This window comes from Pongo abelii, chromosome 10 (assembly GCF_028885655.2).
Source record: "Pongo abelii isolate AG06213 chromosome 10, NHGRI_mPonAbe1-v2.0_pri, whole genome shotgun sequence".
Taxonomy (NCBI): Eukaryota; Metazoa; Chordata; class Mammalia; order Primates; family Hominidae; genus Pongo; species Pongo abelii.
Window position 1 is genome coordinate 10,852,078 of NC_071995.2, and position 22,361 is coordinate 10,874,438.

Sequence of the window (22,361 nt, forward strand, 5' to 3'; positions counted from 1 at the left end):
CTATTAAGAAAAAAATTACTTCTCTAAGAAGGACAAACAAAGAATTAAGTCAAAACATATTAAACAAGACTGAAGAGGAATTATGAAATAAAAGGGGGAATATTGAAAAAAGTAAAGTAGAGGTTCCTCTTCAAAGACTTCCCTCCCCATCTAATTAGAAATAAGTAGTAACTTCTCTTAGAAGCAAAATTTATTCAAAGACCTGTGCTCCTAAATATTTCCCTGGTATGCTTATACTGGTCCAAGCAAGCGTTAGGTCATAGCCTGTTCCTCTTCCTTATTTAAAAGTGTTTTTATCTTTCTCAGCATTCCACAAGTTACTTCCTCCTTCCTTTGTTCTCCTCTACCTTTGCCTCTTTTAAAAAGTTCTAAGTTGCTAGCCAATCGGGACAAATACAGAATGTGAGGTCCCGTTCCAGCCAATGGAAACCGGACACAGCAGTAGTGTGGATCTGTCAGGTTATAAATGACCCTGTCTCCTTTGTTTGGTGTACTCTCATGGCAGAACTGCTGGTGAGTGTACCTTTTCTGCAGGAAGTAAAAAATGGCCTTACTAAATAAATTAAATTTATGTTCAAGTCCTATTTCTTTACGACACTGGGGAACAAGCATTTCAAACAATTCCATTCTAATAACCCCAAGTCTTAGCTTTTTACAGAATCAATTGTAAAGTTGAAAGTCCAAAGTCTTATCTAAATATCATCAAACAAGATATGCATGAGAATCAAGATTCTATTTATTCAGAGGCAAAATTATTTCTTAACTGTGAACCTGTGAAACCAAACAAGTTATGTGCTTCCAAAATACAATAGTGGGACAAACATAGGATGGATATTACTATTCCAAAAGGAAGAAAGAGAGAAAGAGAAACAGTCATGGGACTCAAGCAAGTACAAATCATAGCAAAGGAAACGTCCTAAGATCTTAAGGCTGGAGAATAATGCCTTAAGATAATCATGGCCCACTGGGGCAGCACCACCTCCCTGACCCTGTTGGGTGGAGGACCCATTAAAAGTGGCAGCATAACCCCCACAGGCAGGGAAGGCACTGCCCATGCTGTGTCTCTCTGCTGTGGCCCTGCCCATGAGGCAATTTCCTGTGGAGGTGGGGGTTGCACTCTCGGGGATCTGCTGGCCTTCTCTTCCTTCACTGATCCCCTGGGTGTTGGTCCTACCTTTAGAAATTAAAACAGCACCCCTCCCCCAGCCCATCCACTCTGGGCTTATGGTGGGAGAGGCAGCCTTGGGGATATCTGAATTGCCTTTAGGATCTCTCTTCCTTTGTCTTGGAGAATCATGCATGTTTGCAGTGAAATTGTTCTATGGTTTGGTTCCGTGGAGTCTAAGAAATCTGACAGTCTTTGGTCATTTTGTCCTGTTTTTGTTTGTTTCCTTTAGTCTCAGTTGGCAGTGTTACTGCTGGTGTAATCTCTTCTCTGTTCCTGGCTTTTATTGAGATGGTTGATCATCTTTACACAGTCCTTTGCATGCAGATGTATGTATTTGGAGTTGAACAGTTTTCTATATAGCCTTTAAAGCTCGAGGCATAGAGTGCACAGTCTCCCTTCTGCATTTCAATTATTGTTAGTCTAGAGGAGAGACAATTACAAATTACATACATGATTTTATTAATGCAGGAAAATAAAAATGAATCATACCTATTGAACTTCAAATATAGGAACTTAATACCATTTTAGGAGACTTTAGGACCATGCCTGGTCCTAACTCATAAACAAAATATAGCCAACTCAGATAATAAAAGTAAAAATTATAAATAATGTGCCACTCTTTTTATCATACATTAGAAACTAGCCAATTCTGAAGTCTAAAATCTCTTCATATGTATATCCAAGTTAAATGAAAACTTTAAAATGTTTATTTTAAAACAGATATTTAAGTGACAAATAAATTCAGAATTCAATTTAGAATTTGATAGTGTGTTTTGTGGAAAAATAAAACATTTTCTTCAGATATATACAATTTTACTTGGTAAGGAAATGAAAATAAAATTTCAAATTTTCTAATACATATATACACACATTCACAAGTGTGTATAAGTGTGTGTGTTTGTTTGTGTGTGTGCTTGTGTTTAGGCATTCCATGTGGAGATTTCCATATCTATATATGTGTTTTACTCTGGCATCTTTAATCTTTTGGAGTTATATGATTAATAATGATACTTTGTTTTCTTTCATAAGAGATGGGAAATAGAAAGCTCAAGAAAGAGTGAGGATGTCACTTCAATGTAAAATTGACAAAAAATAAAAAGATTATGGTCTGATGCTATCCCTATTTAAAAAGACAATGTAATGACCTCTGTTCTGTAACTGAACAATCGGCCACTGTAGGGAGAAAACTATTCTTAAAGAGTTTTTGTTTTGTTGTTTGTTTGTTTGTTTTTGGACAGAATCTTGCTCCGTTGCCAAGGCTGGAGTGCACTGTTTCAATCTCAGCTCACTGCAAACTCTGCCTCCCAAGTTCAAGTGATTCTCCTCTGTCAGTTTCCTGAGTAGCTGGGATTACAGGCATGTGCCACCACATCTGCCTAATTTTTGTATTTTTAGTAGAGATGGTGTTTCACTATGTTGCCAGGCTGGTTATGAACTCCTGACCTAAAGCAATACACCCACCTCGGCCTCCCAAAGTGCTGGGATTACAGGTGTGAGCCACTGCACCCGGCCCCAGCCTAGATTTTTAAAAACTGCTCTTACTAGGTTCAGTCTACATTAGAGTCTCGTTCTTTTTTTCTTTCTTTCTTCTCTCTCTTTTTTTTTTTTTTTTTTGACGGTGTTTTTCTCTTGTCACCCAGGCTGGAGTGCAGTGGTGCAATCTTGGCTCACTGCAACCTCTGCCTCCTGGGTTCAAGCAATTCTCTTGCCTCAGCCTCATGAGTAGCTGGGATTACAGGCGCCTGCCACCACATCCAGCTAATTTTTGTATTTTTAGTAGAGATGAGGTTTCACCATGTTGGCCAAGCTGGTCTTGAACTCCTGACCTCAGGTGATCTGCCCACCTTAGTCTCCCAAAGTACTGGGATTACAGGCATGAGCCACTGCACCCGGCCTCATTCTTTTTAATATCACTTTGTCCACGTGTTCCTTCGATTTCTGTCTGTTTTTTCATACTACTTTTATCACACTTCTGCCAGAGTACCTAACTACACTGGATTATTTGTTCATAACTACATCTCTGACTAGAGTTTGAAGCTCTTAAATGAGTTTTATTCTACTCATCTCTGTAGTTATCTCTGCATAATTCCTGGAAATTGTGTAGTAGTCAACAAATATTTACTACATGCATAAACAGAAAGTTAGTATGCTAATTGTTTTGCTTCTGAAAGAAAATTTTGTCCTTGTAGATAGGAAAATATTGAGAAAATATGATACAAACCCTTATTTATTTTTTAGAGAATCAATGTTTTTTCTGTTAAAAATAAACTCTCAAGCCATACATAAATGAGGCCATCCTGGATCAATTCTAAGGTATACTGGGGCTTCCAAATTACAAATAGATAATAAGGAAGGAAGGTAGGGAGTTCTTGCTACAATAAACACAAGGGGAAAATTGAAAATAACACATGAGAGTAAAAGGTTGTGCATTGGTCATTGCCAATTGATCATTAAAGTAGCAAAGTAAATTTAAAAATCAGCGAAAAGAGCACTTTTTCAGTCATTTAATAGTAAGTCTGGCTCCAGAGCCAGAAATACATATATTTGAGTCCTCATTGCAACAGTTATTCATTTTGTAACTTAAGTGAGTTATTTAACATGCTAAGATTCTGTTCTATACCATTATAAGTAGGTTAAAATAACACCTGTATACAGGATTGTTAAGTATATTTAATAAAAGGATACATTTAAGTGCTTAAATCTGTGTCTGACAGACAGGCAGCACCTAATTAACCTAATTTTAACATTGATATTGTTGTGACTTTTTATTACATTGAAGAATTGGAGATTCAAATATCTAAAGTCCCCTTGAAATAAAGAATTATCATATTTACAATCTAGAGGACTTCTGCAGTATTTGTGATATTATAAGACTGAAAAAAGGAAAAGCAGTAGTGACAAAATGCTTAGGTTTCATTCCTGATCGTTGCAGCTGAATGAAGAAATTACTGAATAGTGTGGTGACAGGTCAGATCTTTCAAATGGTAGAAAGGACCTTTCTTGAATACTCTAGCATTAATCTGGAGAATAACAACCATATTCATAAGATCAGTGTGAACATTAAGATGTTGTCACTTAGTCTGGGTGTGCTGAGTTGCTCTGTGCAATCAAGTCGTTAAAAGAGCAGGCTATAACAACTGCATACATGGGACACTTGAGAATCCAGAAAGACCAAGCTGTAGTTCACAGGACACAGAAATTGAGATAAGAGATTTGAACAAATAAAGAAATGTAAAGATATGCAGAAGGTCACCTTTGAATATTCAGCAGAGTACTTACTAATGCATGTGTGTAAAAAACTACTCCAGGATGGAGAAAGAACTGTCTAAAAAGATTTAGAGTAAACAATACCTAGTGCTAACATAGGGTCTAGTATCTTGCCTGTCTACCAGCCATATTACAAAACTTTGTATTTCAAAAGCTATCACATAGAATACATAGAAAACAGCAGAATAAACATTTCTGATCAAATACACCTAAAACATTTTTAAAAACACACTATAGTCTAGTCCATAAAACTGATGTCAATAAATTTAAGTTTTAAATTATACAAAATAATTATCTAATGAAAATGAAATTAAATTAGAAATCAATAATAAAAATATGTCTGAAAAATTAACAAATGTTGAAAACTAAATGACACGTGTAAATAATCAATGAATCAAAGAATGCAAAAGACAATTTAGAAACTATTTTTAACTGAATGGAAACAAAAAATAGTATCTCAAAATATGTGGGGATGTTGCCAAATCATCTCACATATTAATAGTATAACTTTTATTAGAAAAAAGGTTTCAAATCAACGTATCAGCTTTCAGTGTAAGAAACTAAAAAAGCAAATTTAACCTACTGTAAGAAGACAGTAAATAATAAAGATCAAAGCAGAAATCAGTGAGAAGAAAATTTTTACCTAAATGGCAAATAAGCACACACAAAAAATGCTACTTAACATCATTGCACTAGTAAAATGCAAGTTAAAACTACATTCACATACCAAAACACATCATTTAGTGTGTCTGAAATTTATTTATTTATTTATTTATTTATGAGACAGGGTCTTGCTCTGTCACTCAGGCTGGAGTGCAATGGTGCAAGCCTGGCTCACTGCAACCTCCGCCTCCCGGGTTCAAGCGATTCCCCTGCCTCAGCCTCCCAAGTAGCTGGGATTACAGGTGCCTGCCACCCCATCCAGCTAATTTGTGTATTTTTAGTAGAGACAGGGTTTCACTACGTTGGCCAGGTTGGTCTTGAACTCATGACCTCAGGTGATCTGCCCGCCTCGGCCTCCCAAAGTGCTGGGATTATAGGCGTGAGCCACTGCGCCCAGCCAGTATAAAATTTAAGAGGCTGATCAAAACAAGTGTTGACTAGGATGTGAAGCAACTTCTCTCTCAGGTTTTTCTCTTACATACTGCTAGGTAGAAAGTAAAATTTGTAAAATATCACCACCACTTTGGATAACTGTGGCACTTTTAAAAAAGTTAAGTATATGCTTACATGATTCAGCCATTTTGTTTCTAGGTGTTTATATTAAGGAAAAGAAAGACTTTGTTAATATGATGCAAATACCTGTACACAAATATTATTAGCAAGTAGCATTATTTGTAATGATCAATAACTAGGAATTACCTAAATATATATCAATAAATGAAGAGATAAAAGGAAATTAACTCTTTACTCATGCAATGAGATGGCTGAATCTCAAGATAACTTTTCTAAGTGAAAATAAGACATTGCAAATGATATATATTGTAGGACTTCATTTATATTAAATTCTATGAATTGCAAACTAATCTAAAGTGACAGAAAACTGATTGACTGGAAAGAGAAAGAGGTAAGGACGTAGGGATGCAGAGGAGAAATCACAAAGGTGCATGCTTAGAGAATGTTTTCCAGGTAATTTATATGTTAATTATCTTGATGTTCTTTATGTTTTCATGGGCTCATATATTTCTCGAGACTTATCAAATTGTATACTTTATATATGTGCAATTTATTATATATATTTATATATAAAGGTTAATTATATCTCAACATGTCTGGTAATAAATTCAAAAAGAAATGTATGTAATACTTAACCTCTCTGTTTCTGTCTCTTTATTTGTAAAATGAACATAATATTAGACCTGCCTTCCACAGTACTTACCATATAGTAAACAATTTATATTACTTACTAGTGTTTGTGTTGGCTGCTCTACAACGAATACAACTTTCTCCCAAATTTAGGGCCTAAGCACATTTTACTAAATCTATTAGAATGTGCAAATGTCCTGGGATTATGTGAAATGTGTGATTAGAATTATTACAGGGAAAACTTAGGAAAAAAATTAAAAACTAGAGACCCATTGGGTCAGAGACTTACAGGTTGGGTGAGAGAATGGAGCCATCTTCCCACTGCCAAGATCCATTTGTTGGAATGTGTATTAGTCCCATCCAGTGATATGACTTCACCAGTTTAAGTAAATCCTGTTTGAAACCACAAATAAACTATAAGTAAAATCAGTGTTGATAATTTTAGTAAATGCAAGACCATAACAATTTCGTCTGTTCTCACACTAGTAAAAAAATGCATTCTGTCCCCTAACTGGCATAATTCTCATCTGAGCACACATACATGATACCTACAATTTCTGTGCTTTGTTATTTTCAGTGAAGAAAGATTTAGGGTTGGTATTAGAATAACCAAGTCACAGTGTCCCTTATATATTCTAGGTTCATATTCCAGTGAGTTGTCTCAGATGTTAGGATTAAATATAGGATGGGAAATTAAAATAAATACTCAACCTGGTCCTCTTTGCTGTATACTTTCAGAAGGCTGGCATTTTGAGACATACAAGAAGCCTGGCTCTCGTACCAGTTTTTACTCTCATTAAAAAATTGGTAGCAGTTATTTTTATAACATATCCAGTTTTTAGGACATGGGCCACAGTAACTTCCTAGAAAAGGAGAATATATTATTAATTCTACACATCTGAACCATTATAGCAGATTTTATCTAGACAAATTAAATGCCTTTTTCACTCCAACTCTAAAATTTCAGATTATTAAATTATTACAGTCATAACCAAAGGCACATCTCTACATATTCATAGAGAGATGCCAGGCTGGGAGTGGTGTCTCATGCCTGTAATCCTGGCACTTTGGGAGGCCAAGGCAGGTGACTCACTTGAGGTTAGAAGTTTGATACCAGCCTGGCCAACATGGTGAAACCCTGCCTCTACTAAAAATACAAAAATTAGCCGGGTGTGGTGGCTCATGCCTGCAGTCCCAGCTACTTGGGAAGCTGAGGCAGGAGAATTGCTTGAACCCAGGAGGTAGAGGTTGTAGTCCCAGGCACTTGGGAGGCTGAGGCATGAGAATTGCTTGAAACCGGGAGGCGAAGGTTGCACTGTGCTGAGATCACCCCACTGCACTCCAGCCTGGGTGACAGAGTAAGACTCCATCTCAAAAAAAAAAAAAAAAAAAAAGAGAGAGAGAGAGAGAGAAAGATGATGTCAAACCTAAGTAGCCTCTACTTTTTACAAGTATTCCCTCATTGTTAAAAGGAAAACAGAAGCCATAGTGTATTACAGACCAGAATTAATTACTTTTTCCTTTTTTAAATCATTGAATACATGCCTACACAATAATGTAGGTAGATACATATAATATATGCTCTAAAATATTTTAAAAATTCACTTACCGGTCAAGGGAATTTGAACTTCTTGGTTGAATAATGCTATTAAAATAACCATAAGTATTAAAAGTTTGTATCGTTAGTAACTTATAGTATAAGCAAATATAGTTTACAAATTTCTGGACTAAGCAAAAATGTGACAAAGATACATTTAATATTTCTAGTTTATGTGTCTGTGTTTCTGAATACTAACAAAAGTAATATATTACCATTGTTAAATTGACAATGTTGCCATCTACTTCTCTGTTATCACTTACAATTTAGGAATACAGCACTCCATATTGTTACCATAACAATGAAACGGATTCCCATAGCTACGGCAATGAAGCAGCAGAAAAACAATGGAGATGCTGTCAAAGAAAAAAGAGACAGATCAGAGAAAGAAACATAAAGGGTTTGGGTATCTTTGTATTTAATATAAATATTAGAGTTTTTTTTAATGAGAAGGTGGTATTGATCCTTTTTCTGCCTTGATTATTTTTCCCAGAACAGAACATAAATACCTCGCAAATTATCAAAAACTGGAGTACAACAATGTAATATTTCCTTCTATACTTCTCTACAAGTTCCCCAGTCATCCCTAGAGTAAATTATACTTATGTTTTTTTGTTGTTGTTGTTTGTTTGTTTTTTCTTTTTGAGACGGAGTCTCGCTCTGCTGCCTGGGCTGGAGTGCAGTGGCGCATCTCCACTCACTGCAAGCTCCGCCTCCCGGGTTCACACCATTCTCCTGCCTCAGCCTCCCGAGTAGCTGGGACTACAGGTGCCCGCCACCACACCCGGCTAATTATTTGTATTTTTAGTAGAGATAGTGTTTCACCGTGTTAGCCAGGACGGTCTCGATCTCCTGACCTCGTGATCCGCCTGCCTCGGCCTCCCAAAGTGCTCAGATTACAGGCATGAGCCACCGCGCCCGGCCCTGATTTATTATTTTTATGCAGATACAATAATAAACATAAAGAAGGAGGAAGCATCATCAAGATGGCTAACTACAGGCACCCAGCACTCACTTCCACAAAGGACCAAAACAACAAGTAGATAACCAAACATTGAATAGAGTGTTGAAGGGAGAAGGCTGGAATTCAGCAAGAAAGTGACCAAGTCTCTCTGAGGCACAGATGCTCAAGGCGATAGCATAGAAAGGGAAGAGAAGCAGGTGACACGGATCAACTTGGAGCCAAGAGGGACTCTCCATCGAGGAAAAAAGGTAAACAGGAGCTCCCCAGCAGTCCACATTCCCATTATAAATACCTGCTATCCTAGTGATAGGAGAGCTCCACATTCCTCACGATCCCTGAGTCCAGTATAGGGAGTTGACTGAGATCCACATAACTGCATTATTCCAGAGTGGGAATTCACACTGGGGTCCCTGCTCTTCTCTGGAACACAGGCTGCAGCAGCACTGCACCATTTTGAGAGTGTAGCCATCACCAAAGTACACTCTGCCCTGGGGCCTAATAGTTCCTTTATCTTCACATGTTTGGGGCCCAATAGCTTCTGCATCTTCACATCCCTGGGGCCCTGCTGTCATTCCACCAAATCCACCTAGAGGACTGCAGCATAGCAACACCAGGTGATCCCAACCAAAGGTGTAGTCGTGACCCTTGCATCAAGCCCATACAGAGCCCTATGCCCAGGGAACGGGTGATGCAGCCAAGTAGAGAGTCTGTCCTCAGCATAGAGAGAGTCACGCACGTGCTCCCCAGATTCCCAGAGCCACTTGCTTGGGGCCCAGTGCCACCACTGCCAGCAATCCCACTTTCTCCAACAGCAGGCCAGAAGAGCATAGGATGATATATTCAAAATGCCAAAAAAAATACCTTCTCCCAAACAAGAATACAGTATTAAGCGAAACTATCCTTTAGAAATGAAGGAGAAATACTCTTCCAGACAAGCAAAAACTGAGGGAATTCATCACCACTAGAGTAGCCCCACAAGAGATGCTTAAGGGAGTCCTATATCTGGAAGCAAAAGGACAATATCTATCATCATAAAAATACACAAAAGTATAAAACTGGTTGGTAGAGCAGATACACAAATAAGAAAGAGAAAGGAATCAAACATTATTACTACAGAGAACCACCAAACCACAAAGATAAATAATGATAGAGGATAAAAAAATCAATGGGCAGGCAAAACAACAGGTATATCAGAAAACAATTAAGAAAATGGCAGAAAAGCAAGCTGGCTGTGAAGAATCCTTTAGTGATTATCTTCTCACAGAAACATCAAATTAAATAATTATCCATGCAAGAAAGTACCTTCAAAAGAATTCAAGAAATTAGGTGAGCTATCACAGTACCCTGGTTTTAGCATGATAACAAGAAAAAACACTTTAAAGAGGTAAGAAAAGATGTTCTTGCCTTGCCTAAACGCCTCTCTTCCAAACCCAGATAGTGCAGTACTTAGAGAGAAACTGCCTGCTTGGGAAATGGAAATAAGAGTGTGGGACTTTGTGTTGGAACTTAGACCTGGCCCCACCATGTTGGAACACAGCAAAAGACAGAGACCCCATGGCCCTTGATTCCAAACCAGTGCTCATATGGGGAGCATTTTGACCCACCATGGTCCAGAGGTGAATCCACTGCTCAGGCAAGAGGAACCTTAGTCTCAGCCCACTTTATCACCAGCTGACTAAAGTGGCCTTGGTCCCAGGAAAATTTCAGTGGTTGCAGGCCATAGCAACCATGGCCCTTGGGCAAGCCCTGGCACAGCACTGGTCTGGGAGGCTGTGGACAAACAGAAAACTTTCTAAACCCAGAGAAAGATATGAATAACCAAATACAGGAAGGTCAAAGATTAGCAAGCAGATTCAACCCGAATAAGATTACCACAAGACATATAAAATTTAAATGTTCAAAGCTCGAGACAAAGTGAGAATTTTAAAGGAAGCAAAATTTAAAAAGCAAAATAAATATAAAGAAGCTTCAACACATCTGTTAGCAGACTTATTAGCAGAAACTTTATAGGCCAAGAGGAAGTGGGGTGACATATTCAAAGACCCGAGGAAAACAAAATGCCAACTGAGATACTGTACCCAGCAAAACTATCAACATGATGGAGAGAAAAAGTATTTCTCAGGCAAACAGAAGTTGAGTGAATTTATTACCACCAGACCTGTCTTTTTTTTGTTATTATACTTTAAGTTTTAGGGTACATGTGCACAATGTGCAGGTTAGTTACATATGTATACATGTGCCATGCTGGAGTGCTGCACCCATTAACTCGCCATTTAGCATTAGCTATATCTCCTAATGCTATCTCTCCCCCCTCCCCCCAACCCCACAACAGTCCCCAGAGTGTGATGTTCCCCTTCCTGTGTCCATGTGTTCTCATTGTTCAATTCCCACCTATGAGTGAGAATATGCGGTGTTTGGTTTTTTGTCCTTGCGATAGTTTACTGAAAATGATGATTTCCAATTTCATCCATGTCCCTACAAAGGACATGAACTCATCATTTTTTATGGTTGCATAGTATTCCATGGTGTATATGTGCCACATTTTCTTAATCCAGTCTATCATTGTTGGACATTTGGGTTGGTTCCAAGTCTTTGCTATTGTGAATAGTGCCACAATAAACATATGTGTGCATGTGTCTTTATAGCAGCATAATTTATAGTCCTTTGGGTATATACCCAGTAATGGGATGGCTGCGTCAAATGGTATTTCTAGTTCTAGATCCCTGAGGAATCACCACACTGACTTCCACAATGGTTGAACTAGTTTACAGTCCCACCAACAGTGTAAAAGTGTTCCTATTTCTCCACATCCTCTCCAGCACCTGTTGTTTCCTGACTTTTTAATGATTGCCATTCTAACTGGTGTGAGATGGTATATTCAATGCCATCCCCATCAAGCTACCAATGACTTTCTTCACAGAATTGGAAAAAACTACTTTAAAGTTCATATGGAACCAAAAAAGAGCCTGCATCGGCAAGTCAATCCTAAGCCAAAAGAACAAAGCTGCAGGCATCACGCTACCTGACTTCAAACTATACTACAAGGCTACAGTAACCAAAACAGCATGGCACTGCTACCAAAACAGAGATATAGATCAATGGAACAGAACAGAGCCCTCAGAAATAATGCCGCGTATCTACAACTATCTGATCTTTGACAAATCTGACAAAAACAAGCAATGGGGAAAGGATTCCCTATTTAATAAATGGTGCTGGGAAAACTGGCTAGCCATATGTAGAAAGCTGAAACTGGATCCCTTCCTTACACCTTATACAAAAATTAATTCAAGATGGATTAAAGACTTAAACGTTAGACCTAAAACCATAAAAACCCTAGAAGAAAACCTAGGCATTACCATTCAGGACATAGGCATGGGCAAGGACTTCATGTCTAAAACACCAAAAGCAATGGCAACAAAAGCCAAAATTGGCAAATGGGATCTAATTAAACTAAAGAGCTTCTGCACAGCAAAAGAAACTACCATCAGAGTGAACAGGCACCTACAAAATGGGAGAAAATTTTCGCAACCTACTCATCTGACAAAGGGCTAATATCTAAAATCTACAATGAGCTCAAACAAATTTACAAGAAAAAAACAAACAACCCCATCAAAAAGTGGGCGAAGGATATGAACAGATACTTCTCAAAAGAAGACATTTATGCAGCCAAAAGACACATGAAAAAATGCTCATCATCACTGGCCATCAGAGAAATGCAAATCAAGACTTGTCTTACATGATATGCTAAAGAGAGTTTTTTCAGTCAGAAAAAAAAGAACACAGTGCAATAAGAAAACATTTGAATGTATAAAACTCACTGATAAAAGTAAGTACACAGAGAAATTCAGAATATTCTAATACTGTAATTGTGGTGCCTCAACCACTCAGATCTTATGAAGACCAAAAGACAACTCTATCAAAATAATAGTAATTACAATTTGTTAAGAGATAGTCAATATAAAATGATGTAAATCCATACAAACATAAGCCAACATGTGAGAGGGGATGGAGTTAAAGTGTAGAGTTGTTTAGTTTTTTCTTTTTTTTGTTTTGTTTTTCTTTGCTTTGTGATCAAAGTTAAGCTGTCATCAGTATAAAATAATTGCCATAGCTGTAAGATGTCTTTGTAAGTCTCACAGTATCCACCAAACAAAAACCTATAATAGATACACTAAAATGAAAATCAAGGAATTAAAATACACTGCCAGAGAAAGCAACTTAATCACAAAGGAAGACAGGAAGAAAGGAAGACTTACAAAATCACTAGAAAACAAGGAACAAAATGGCAATAGTAAGTTCTTACATACCAGTAATAATATTAAATGCAAGGGGGCTAAATTCTCCAAGTAAAAGACATGGAGTGACTGAATGGATTAAAAACAAAAAACCAAACAATATATTGCCTATCAAGAAACCCACTTTGCTCATAAAAACACACATAGACTGACAGTATAGGGATGAAAACAGATATTCCATGAAAATGAAAACCAGTAAAGAGCAGGCACAGCTATACTTAGATAAAATAGACTTTAAGACAAAAAGAGTAAAAAAGAGGCAAAGAAGACCATTATATAATGACAAATGGGTCACTTCAGCAATATAATATAGTATTTATAAGTATACATATGCACCCAATACTACAGCACTCAGATATATTAAATAAATATTAATAGATCTGAAGAGAGAAATAGACGAATACAATAAGGGTAGGGGAGTTCAACAACACATTTTAAGCAATGGACAGATCGTTCAGGCAGAAAATCATAAAAGAAACTTCAGAGTAAAACTATAATATAGACCTAATGAACCTAACCAAATGTACAGAACATTTCATCCAACTGCTGCAAAATACACATTCTTCATAAGCACATGGAACATTCATCAGGATAGACCATAGGCTAGGTGATAAGTCTCAAAACATTTCCAAAAGTCAATATTATATCAAGTAAATTTTCTGACAACAATGGAATAAAACTAGAAATTGATAACAAGAGGAACTTTGGAAACTGCACAGATACATGCAACTTAAACAACATGCCTTTGAACAAATAAATTCAGTAAAGTTTCAGGATACAAAAATCTGCATACAAAAATTAGTAGTGTTTCTATACACCAATAACAAACTGGATGAAAAAGAAATCAAGAAGTCAATTCCATTTGTAATACCTACAAATAATAAAATACCCTGGAATAAATTTAATCACACAAGTGAAAGACCTCTATGATGAAAACTATAAAATACTGATGAATGCAACCAAAGAGGATGCAAAAAAATGGAAAGACATCTCATGTTCATAGACTGAAAGAATATTGTTAAAGTAATCATACAACTCAAAGCAATCTACAGATTCAGTGCAATTCCTATCTCAATACAAGTAACATTCTCTACAGAAATAGAAAAATATCTTAAAATTTGTATGGTGCCACAAAAGACTGAATAGCCAAAGCAATCTTGAACAAAAATGAAGAAAACTGGTGGCATCATGTTACCTGACTTCAATATATACGACAAAACTACAATAACCTAAACAGTATGGCATTGGTATAAAAATAGACACCCAGACCAATAAAACAGAATAGACAACCCAGGAATAAATCCATGTATTTACAGCCAACTGATTTTTCCAGAAAGGCACTAATAACATACACTGGAAAAGGACAGCCTCTTCAATAAATGGAGCTGAAAAAACTGGATATCCACATAGAGGAATGAAATTAGACCCTCATCTCACACCATATACAAAAATCAACTCAAAATGGATTAATGACTTAAATATAAGAACTGAATCTATAACACTACTAGAAGAGATAAGAGAAACACCACAGGACATTAGTCTAGGCAAAGATTTTATGGGTAAGAATTCAAAAGTACAGGCAACAAAAGGAAAAAGAAACAAATGAGACTGTATCAAACTAACACATTTCTTTACTGCATAGGAAACAATTGACAGAGTGAAGAGACAACTTGTAGAATGAGAGAAAATACTTGCAAACTATTCCTCTGACAAGAGACAAATATCCAGAATATACAAGGAATTCAAACAACTCAATAGCAACAACAACAACAACAAAAACTGATTTGAAAATGAGCAAAGTATCTGAATAGATATTTCTGAGAAGATATACAAATAGCCATGGATATATTTTTTGAAATTCAACATCATTCATCATCAAGAAGATGAAAATCAAAACCACAATGATATCATCTCACCCTAGTTAGATATTATTTAAAAAGACAAAAAATAACAAATGACAGTGAGGATGCAGGGAAAGGCTAATGTTTATATAATTTTGGTGGGAATGTAAATTAGTATAGCCATTATGGAAACAGTATGGAGGTCCCTTAAAAAACTAAAAATATAACTACCATATGATTCAGCAATCTCAGTCTTTCTCCAATGGAAAGGAAATCAGTATATTGAAGTAATGTCTGCACCCCCATGTTTATTGCAGCATTATTCACAATAGCCAAGATACGGAATCAACCTGTGTCCATTAACAGATGCATGGCTAAACAAAATGTATGTGTGTATAAATATGTATTTTCACACATATATACATATATATTTACACACACACACGCACACACAGGAATACCATTCAGTCATAAAAAAATGAAAAGAATGAAATCCTATTATTTGCACCAACATGGATGAGTCAGAAGTACATAATGTTAAGTAGAGTAAATCAGGCATGGAAAGATAAATACCATATGTTCTCACTCATATTAGGAGATACAAACTTTTAGCTCATAGAAGTAGAGAGTAGAATTGTGGTTATTTAAGGCTAGAAAGAATAGGGGGAAGGAGAAGATTGGGAGAGGTTGGTTAATGGATACAAAATTATAGATACATGAGGGATTTTTCTAGTATTCTATAGCACTGTAGGGAGAGTACAGTTAAGAGTAATTTACTGTATATTTTCAGATAGCTAGAAGAGAAGGTTTTGAATGTTCCCAACACAAAGAAGTGATAAATGTTTCAGGTGATGGATATGCTAATTACCTTGATTTGGTCATTAGACATTGTATAGTTGAATGGAAATATCACTGTATCCCATAAATATGTATAATTATTACATGCCAACTAAAAATAAACAAAAATTACCGTTCCCCTTAACTACGTATTAAAAATACATTTTAAAGAAACTATAATACACAAAATACCCTATGGATTTTTTTTTTTTTTTTTTTTTTACCTAAGACAATATCCTGGTGATTAGTACTCATGGCATATAAGGATACCAAATTTATAAATAGCTGCATTGTATTTCACTGACAACTCTGGACAGATCTAATTTTTGATGGACTTTCCATTTTTTTTTTCCAGTGGATATGTAAACTGTTTCTTAGGTCTTGCTATGAGAAATAACGATACATTTCATACCCATCTGTGCATATTTTTGAGTCTCTCTCTGGGATAAATTCCCACAATGACAATTGTTGAGTGAAAGGGCATGTGTGTTTTAAATTTTGGTAACAATTGAATATTTTAGTCCAAAAAGGGATTTTTACATATAGCACTTTGCATTCCTTAAATTAATTCTTGTAAAGTGATGCTACTTGTTAATAATTTGTTTCTTAGTTTTTAATCAAAATTGATAAGTGAGGGTCATCTGTTGTTTTCCTTTTCATACAAACTATGTAAAGGTCTATTATTAATAATATCCTGCTTTGAAAAAAGACATTGGAGAATATATCTTCTTCACTGAACTCAGAAACAATTCTATAAATAATAATCAAGCTATCACTTCTATAATGTTTAGGAACATATCTCTGGAGGGTTTTTAAAATATCTTTTCTCTTCTCTTTTCCATTTCTATTTAGTTTTCTTTTCAGTGATCTCTTAGAAACTCCTGCCTCAATTATATTATCATGATAATAAACTCATCATTTTTTAGGGCATGACAATATTCTAAACTCAATAGCTTTTAATACCATAATTTTATTATATATTTTAATATTATATTAGAATTCATGTTATTACTGCTTTCCTCATGAAGATAAAGTCAACTGAATGATTGCCATTGATTTAATCACATAGTTTCCAAGATTCATTTCAATATACTGAGAGTAGACAAATGGAACATAAGACTTACTGTTTTCTCTACATTTGCTTTTGATTACTGGACATCTTTGCTTTTGCCATCGTGTTGAAAAATCATTCTTTGCTAGATCCAAGTTATAATTATGAAATTCACTCATCTCTAGAGAAAAAGAATTCAGGCTTATATGAGTCATGGCCTTTCTGCCATTTGAGGCATAAATTTTAAAAATTCAGCTTGCCATTTCCATCTATGTACTTCCCCTGACTATCCTTTTCAAAGTACAACATGAACTTACTTTTGTTTTACATTACTACATTATTATGTTTACACTTTACTATATAAATAAAACTATATTTATGCCATGCAAAGTACCCTTAGCAAAATCCTATATACTATTAAAATTAGTTAATTCGTAATGTATAATGAAACCTAACATTACCAGAAAGGGACTTGGTGTAGTGAAAAGACAGATGTAGGGAGAAAGACATGTATTTAAATCACAGATCCACAAATACAAACTTGATAACTTCACAAATAACCTAGCTTTTGCATCCCAGTTTTCCTAATTTGCAAAAGACAAAAGAAATAAAAAAGAAAAGGATACTATCACAATCCAGTATGGGTATTTTAAAAATAAAATAAAAATGTAATGAACTTAGCATCAATAACATCAATCATTTAGTAAGCTTTTGTAAATAGTAGTGTGTCTAATTTTCTTCTTTTCTTTTTTTTTTTTTTTTTGAGATGGAGTGCAATGGCGTGATCTTGGCTCACTGCAACCACCGCCTCCTGGGTTCAAGCCATTCTCCTGCCTCAGCCTCCTCAGTAGCTGGGATTACAGGCTTGTGCCACCATACCTGGCTGATTTTTTGTATTTTTAGTACAGACGGGGTTTCACCATGTTGGCCAGGCTGGTCTCGAACTCCTGACCGCAGGTGATCCACCCACCTCGGCCTCCCAAATTTCTGGGATTATAGGCATGAGCCACTGTGCCCAGCTGTCTAATTTTCTTCATAATGAAGCACATACATAGGCTAAAATAGTGGGATCTAATGATTTAGAACAAAGACAGATAATCTTGCCTCTGAACAAAATACTTAAAGAATAATTTTGCTCTCTTGAAATATTAATTATTTACTGATGATTAATATTTACTTAAAAGCCTTTTTTTAAACTTTTATTTTTGGTTCAGGGGTTCATGCGAAGGTTTGTTACATATGTAAATTCATGTCACGGGGGTTTGTTGTACAAAAGCCTTTTATAAAGTAAATGATAATATGAATTATATTTTATAGGTAAAATTAGACATTGTTTGTGCATGTAATACCTAACTCAGTTATTTTACATATGGAGTAAAGAGAGTAGGTATCACTTTATGGATGAAGAAATTGAATGCTAGAGATGGCCAAAATCATAAAGCTTATCTAATATAATGTTACCAACTGTGAATAAGTTATAAATTTATAAACACCTTTAGGATAAAAAGTGCTTTAAAATACATGTCAGTTGATTTGAATATTACACAAATCTAAGATAAATATGGAATGTTTCATGCCTGTATTTGATAGAAAAAGAAACTAAACTAAGCTACACAGAGGCTGCAGATTGACCCCACTTCAAATCTAGAGAGCGGTAAAAGTTTGAGTAAAATTCAAGTCTGACTCCACATCTATTTCACTATTTCAAGCTGTCCCAAGTTGTGAGTGACTTTCCCATAATATAGTTAATAAAATAAAGGGAAAAAAAGTTTTTAAGTTTTGGAAGACTTGATTTAAAATACAATATGACCATAACAGGAAATCAACATAAATAGAACATGAAAAGAATCAGAGTAAATTGCTTGCCTATGCCTTATATGCTTGTATGAAATTCTTGGTATCTTAAAATTGTATAAAAACAAAACTACACACTTATGTGGTAAAAACATACCCCAGCTGTGTCGAGACCTCCGACCACGAATCCACCCCATCAAATAATTATAAGTGCACGTCTACCGCAGAGAGGAATCTAAAGTCTTCAATGCACAAAGGATTCCTGAATAAAATAAAACTGGGCATTTGTTGTTTGTTCTCTTTCCCGTGGTGAGATAAAATATTTTGAATAAAAAAGTAAAATGCAAAAACTTTTCCCCTGTGTATACCTTTAAGAAAAGAATAGAAATGATAATTCACATAAAGCCAGGAAAATTAATTTTATACATTTCTCTTGGTTGTAAAATAATCGCCAATTACTTTGAAATGTCATAAGAATATAATTTAATATATTAATTCACCTACATTGAGATATTTAATACCAATATTTTACGTTACTGATATTAGATAACAACACACATAGTTTTCTGTTTAGTCATTTATTGCTTCTTGGCCTTTTAGCTAAGATCAAGTGTTTCTAGTTGTTTATTTTATCTGGCAATAATTTAGTTTTCTTTCTGCAAGCTAAACTCAGGTAAGTTATATGCACTTTTGTTGAATGTCCTTGTCTAGTGCATTTTAATCCAACGTGCCCATATCATCATCATCAACAAATTATCATCACCATCATCATTAACAAAACTAATTTCACATGTTTATATAGTAACATCTTAGCAATGCATAGCAGAGCTTCCAGAAAAAAAAACTATTTAATAAATATGCATAGTGCTTAGATTTTAAAAATAAAAGCTATTTCATATTTGATTATGATAGTTGGAAAGCACAGATATAACTTGTTTCACCTTGCATGTAAAGATGTGTATCAAAGGTAAGTGCCCCCTACAACATCAGAAAACTCAAAAATTTGAGAATTCAAATTGAAACTCAATTCTTCTCATCCTAAATGTAAAGATTCATTTTTCTAGTTTTGCTTAGAGACAAGGCTTCTTCTTATAGTAATATTACAACTTCTGATTCTTCAATAAGTATATCCTAATTACCTATCATCAGATACAGTTATAGAATATACATCAGAAATGATAAGAATTCTGTATCCTCAGGAGTTCTATTCCAGCATCTAAGAAACAATTAGAATTACCTTATAGTGTAAATATTTTTATTTTTTTGAGGTTGAAATATAATTTCTCATATCTTGAATAATAAACACACACACACACACACACATACACACACCTGCTCAGAGAGGGAAGATCTTGATTCTTGTGGATAAAAGCCTTCTATAAAACTAGAAAATTTAGATATGTCCTCAGTTCCTGATCTAGAATTGAAAGTGGAGATACTTAGTGAATTTCTATCTTTGAGAAAGATGTGACAAATATTATAATCTCATCTTCCTGTGGAAAAACATAAACCACAGTACTTCCGCCTTATCACTACAAAAATATTGTTAATTTGGTAAAAGAGTTAAGACCACCCATTGTTGGATAAATGTTAGGTTGGTGCAAAAGTAATTGTAGTTTTGCCATTATTTTAAATAACATTTTAGGATTTGAAAATGATGAATTTAAATGATGCCATTTAATCCTAAATATTTTAGAGATTCAATTCAATTCCAGTTAATACCTCAGGTTTTGTTGTAGAACTTACAAAGCAGAATTCTACATGTACATTAAATTACAAAAGTCAAGATTAGGAAAATCACTATTGAAGATGAAGAAAATGTGGGAGCCTTGTTTTACTAGATAGTAAGACCTATGTTAAAACCGTATTAATAAAGGCAAAGTGGCATGTGGGGCATAGATAGACAAATTGAGAAGGATAAAAATACAGACAAGAAAAAGTCATGTGCATAGATTAAAAAATATAAGGTAACATTGCAGATAAAGTGGGAAATTAGCTCCTATTCAATAATTTGTCTTGGGTTACTATCACACTGGCCTTTAAGTTAAAAAAAAATTAGTCCTGGGAATTTTTAAATTTTAATATAAAAAACATGAAATTGCATCTCTGTCATATATACATCATATGCAGAAGAATTAGAAACTTAAATATATACCCCAGTATACATAAAAATAAGTAAATATATGAATTGATACCAATGAACAAGATTAGCTAAATATATATTTTATGTTTATTAATTTAAAATACTAACATAAGACATCATATAAAGTAATATAAGATGAACACATTATAAAATTTTAACAAAAACCAAAGTTATTAATCTTAAAACTCTGAAATATAAGGAAGGAAAACAATTTCATGTGATGTGTTAAAGTTGGACAATAAATTTATTCAACAGTTTTTTTTTCTTTAGCGAATAGTATTTGCTATGCACTTTTCTAGGTCTTGAGAATGTCAAAGTAAACAATCCAAAAGAAAGTTTTTGCCCACATGGAAATTAATTACTTTTATTTATTTATTTTTTTTTAAGAGATGGAGTTTCACTCTTGTTGTCCAGGCTGGAGTGCAATGGGGCGATCTCGGCTCACTGCAACCTCCGCCTCCTGGGTTCAAGCAATTCTCCTGTCTCAGCCACCAGAGTAACTGGGATTACAGGCATGTGCCACCATACCTGGCTAATTTTTGTGTTTCTAGTAGAGACGAGGTTTCACCATGTTAGTCAGGCTGGTCTCAAACTCCTGACCTCAGGTGATCCTCCTGCCTCAGCCTCCCAAAGTGCTGAGATTACAGACGTGAACCACCACACCCAGCTGGAAATTACTTTTTAGTTTAGGTGATATCAAATGAATAAGTATAAAACAAATTCAAAATTAAACAAGATAGGTGAATATAAAACAAGTTGAAGAAAATATTTTCTGACATACCAAGATTCTTTTCAGCTAATCAACATTTTCTATTAACTATTTTATAGAGTAAAAATAGATCTATATAGAGGAAATACAGGCTGATATTTTCTAACAACCACATTTCAACAAATATTTGGTTTTTGAAAGGAAATGAATAAATGTGTAAATGCAGGCTTTTATGGGGAAAACCTGAATCACAATTTCCTGAAGAGTTATTTTTACATATGTAGTTTTCGATTGAATAGAGATTGTCTCTTAAATACAGAATTGAGAAAAGGGGATAGGAATAGGATAAAAAAGAACATTTGAATATCCTGCCTATTTCATTTAGTTCAAACGGCAACTTACAGCCAACTGGGAAGTCCCCAGACATAGCTAAAAGAAGTTTTTTGAAATAAATACCATGATAAAGCTAAGCACAGGGAGAGTTTTATTGTCATATATAAAGGTCCCGAAACCAACTGACGGAGTGTGGAAAGGATTCTTAAAGAAGAAAATTCTAAAATGGGTCCTGTATGTTGAGTTAAAACAATTACTTAGATAAAGAAATAGTATGTTAAAACTCCAATTTCTTTCTCAATGTTGAACATACACTCACTTTGCTGTAGTTATGACAGTAAACTTATTGGGGATTTGCTGGGCATTTTTACTGGTTTATGCTCTGTGAATTGCAAAAGGACATAGCATAGTTTTCAGATAAAATACTTTCTAATAAGTGAAATAAAACCAACTCAACTTATGCAGAAAGAATAATTTGACTATAAAAGTACCTGAACAAACTTCATATAGACATATCTATATAACTTTAAAAAACTATTGTTAGAAGAAAAGTTAC

At 34.9% G+C, this 22,361-nt stretch overlaps 1 protein-coding gene across 1 annotated transcript; it reads right to left on the reverse strand.

Moving 5' to 3' along the window:
* Positions 1-714: 714 nt before the first annotated feature.
* KLRK1 (killer cell lectin like receptor K1) lies at positions 715-20,075 on the reverse strand. The gene is made up of 8 exons (XM_024256756.2): positions 19,953-20,075; positions 18,778-18,882; positions 16,900-17,007; positions 8,102-8,194; positions 7,851-7,886; positions 6,953-7,104; positions 6,531-6,634; positions 715-1,588 (listed from the first exon to the last, which is right to left on the reverse strand). Exons 2-8 carry the CDS (start codon positions 18,815-18,817, stop codon positions 1,471-1,473), a joined length of 651 nt encoding a protein of 216 aa, XP_024112524.1. The 5' UTR covers positions 18,818-18,882; positions 19,953-20,075; the 3' UTR covers positions 715-1,470.
* Between the last annotated feature and the right edge of the window lie 2,286 nt (positions 20,076-22,361).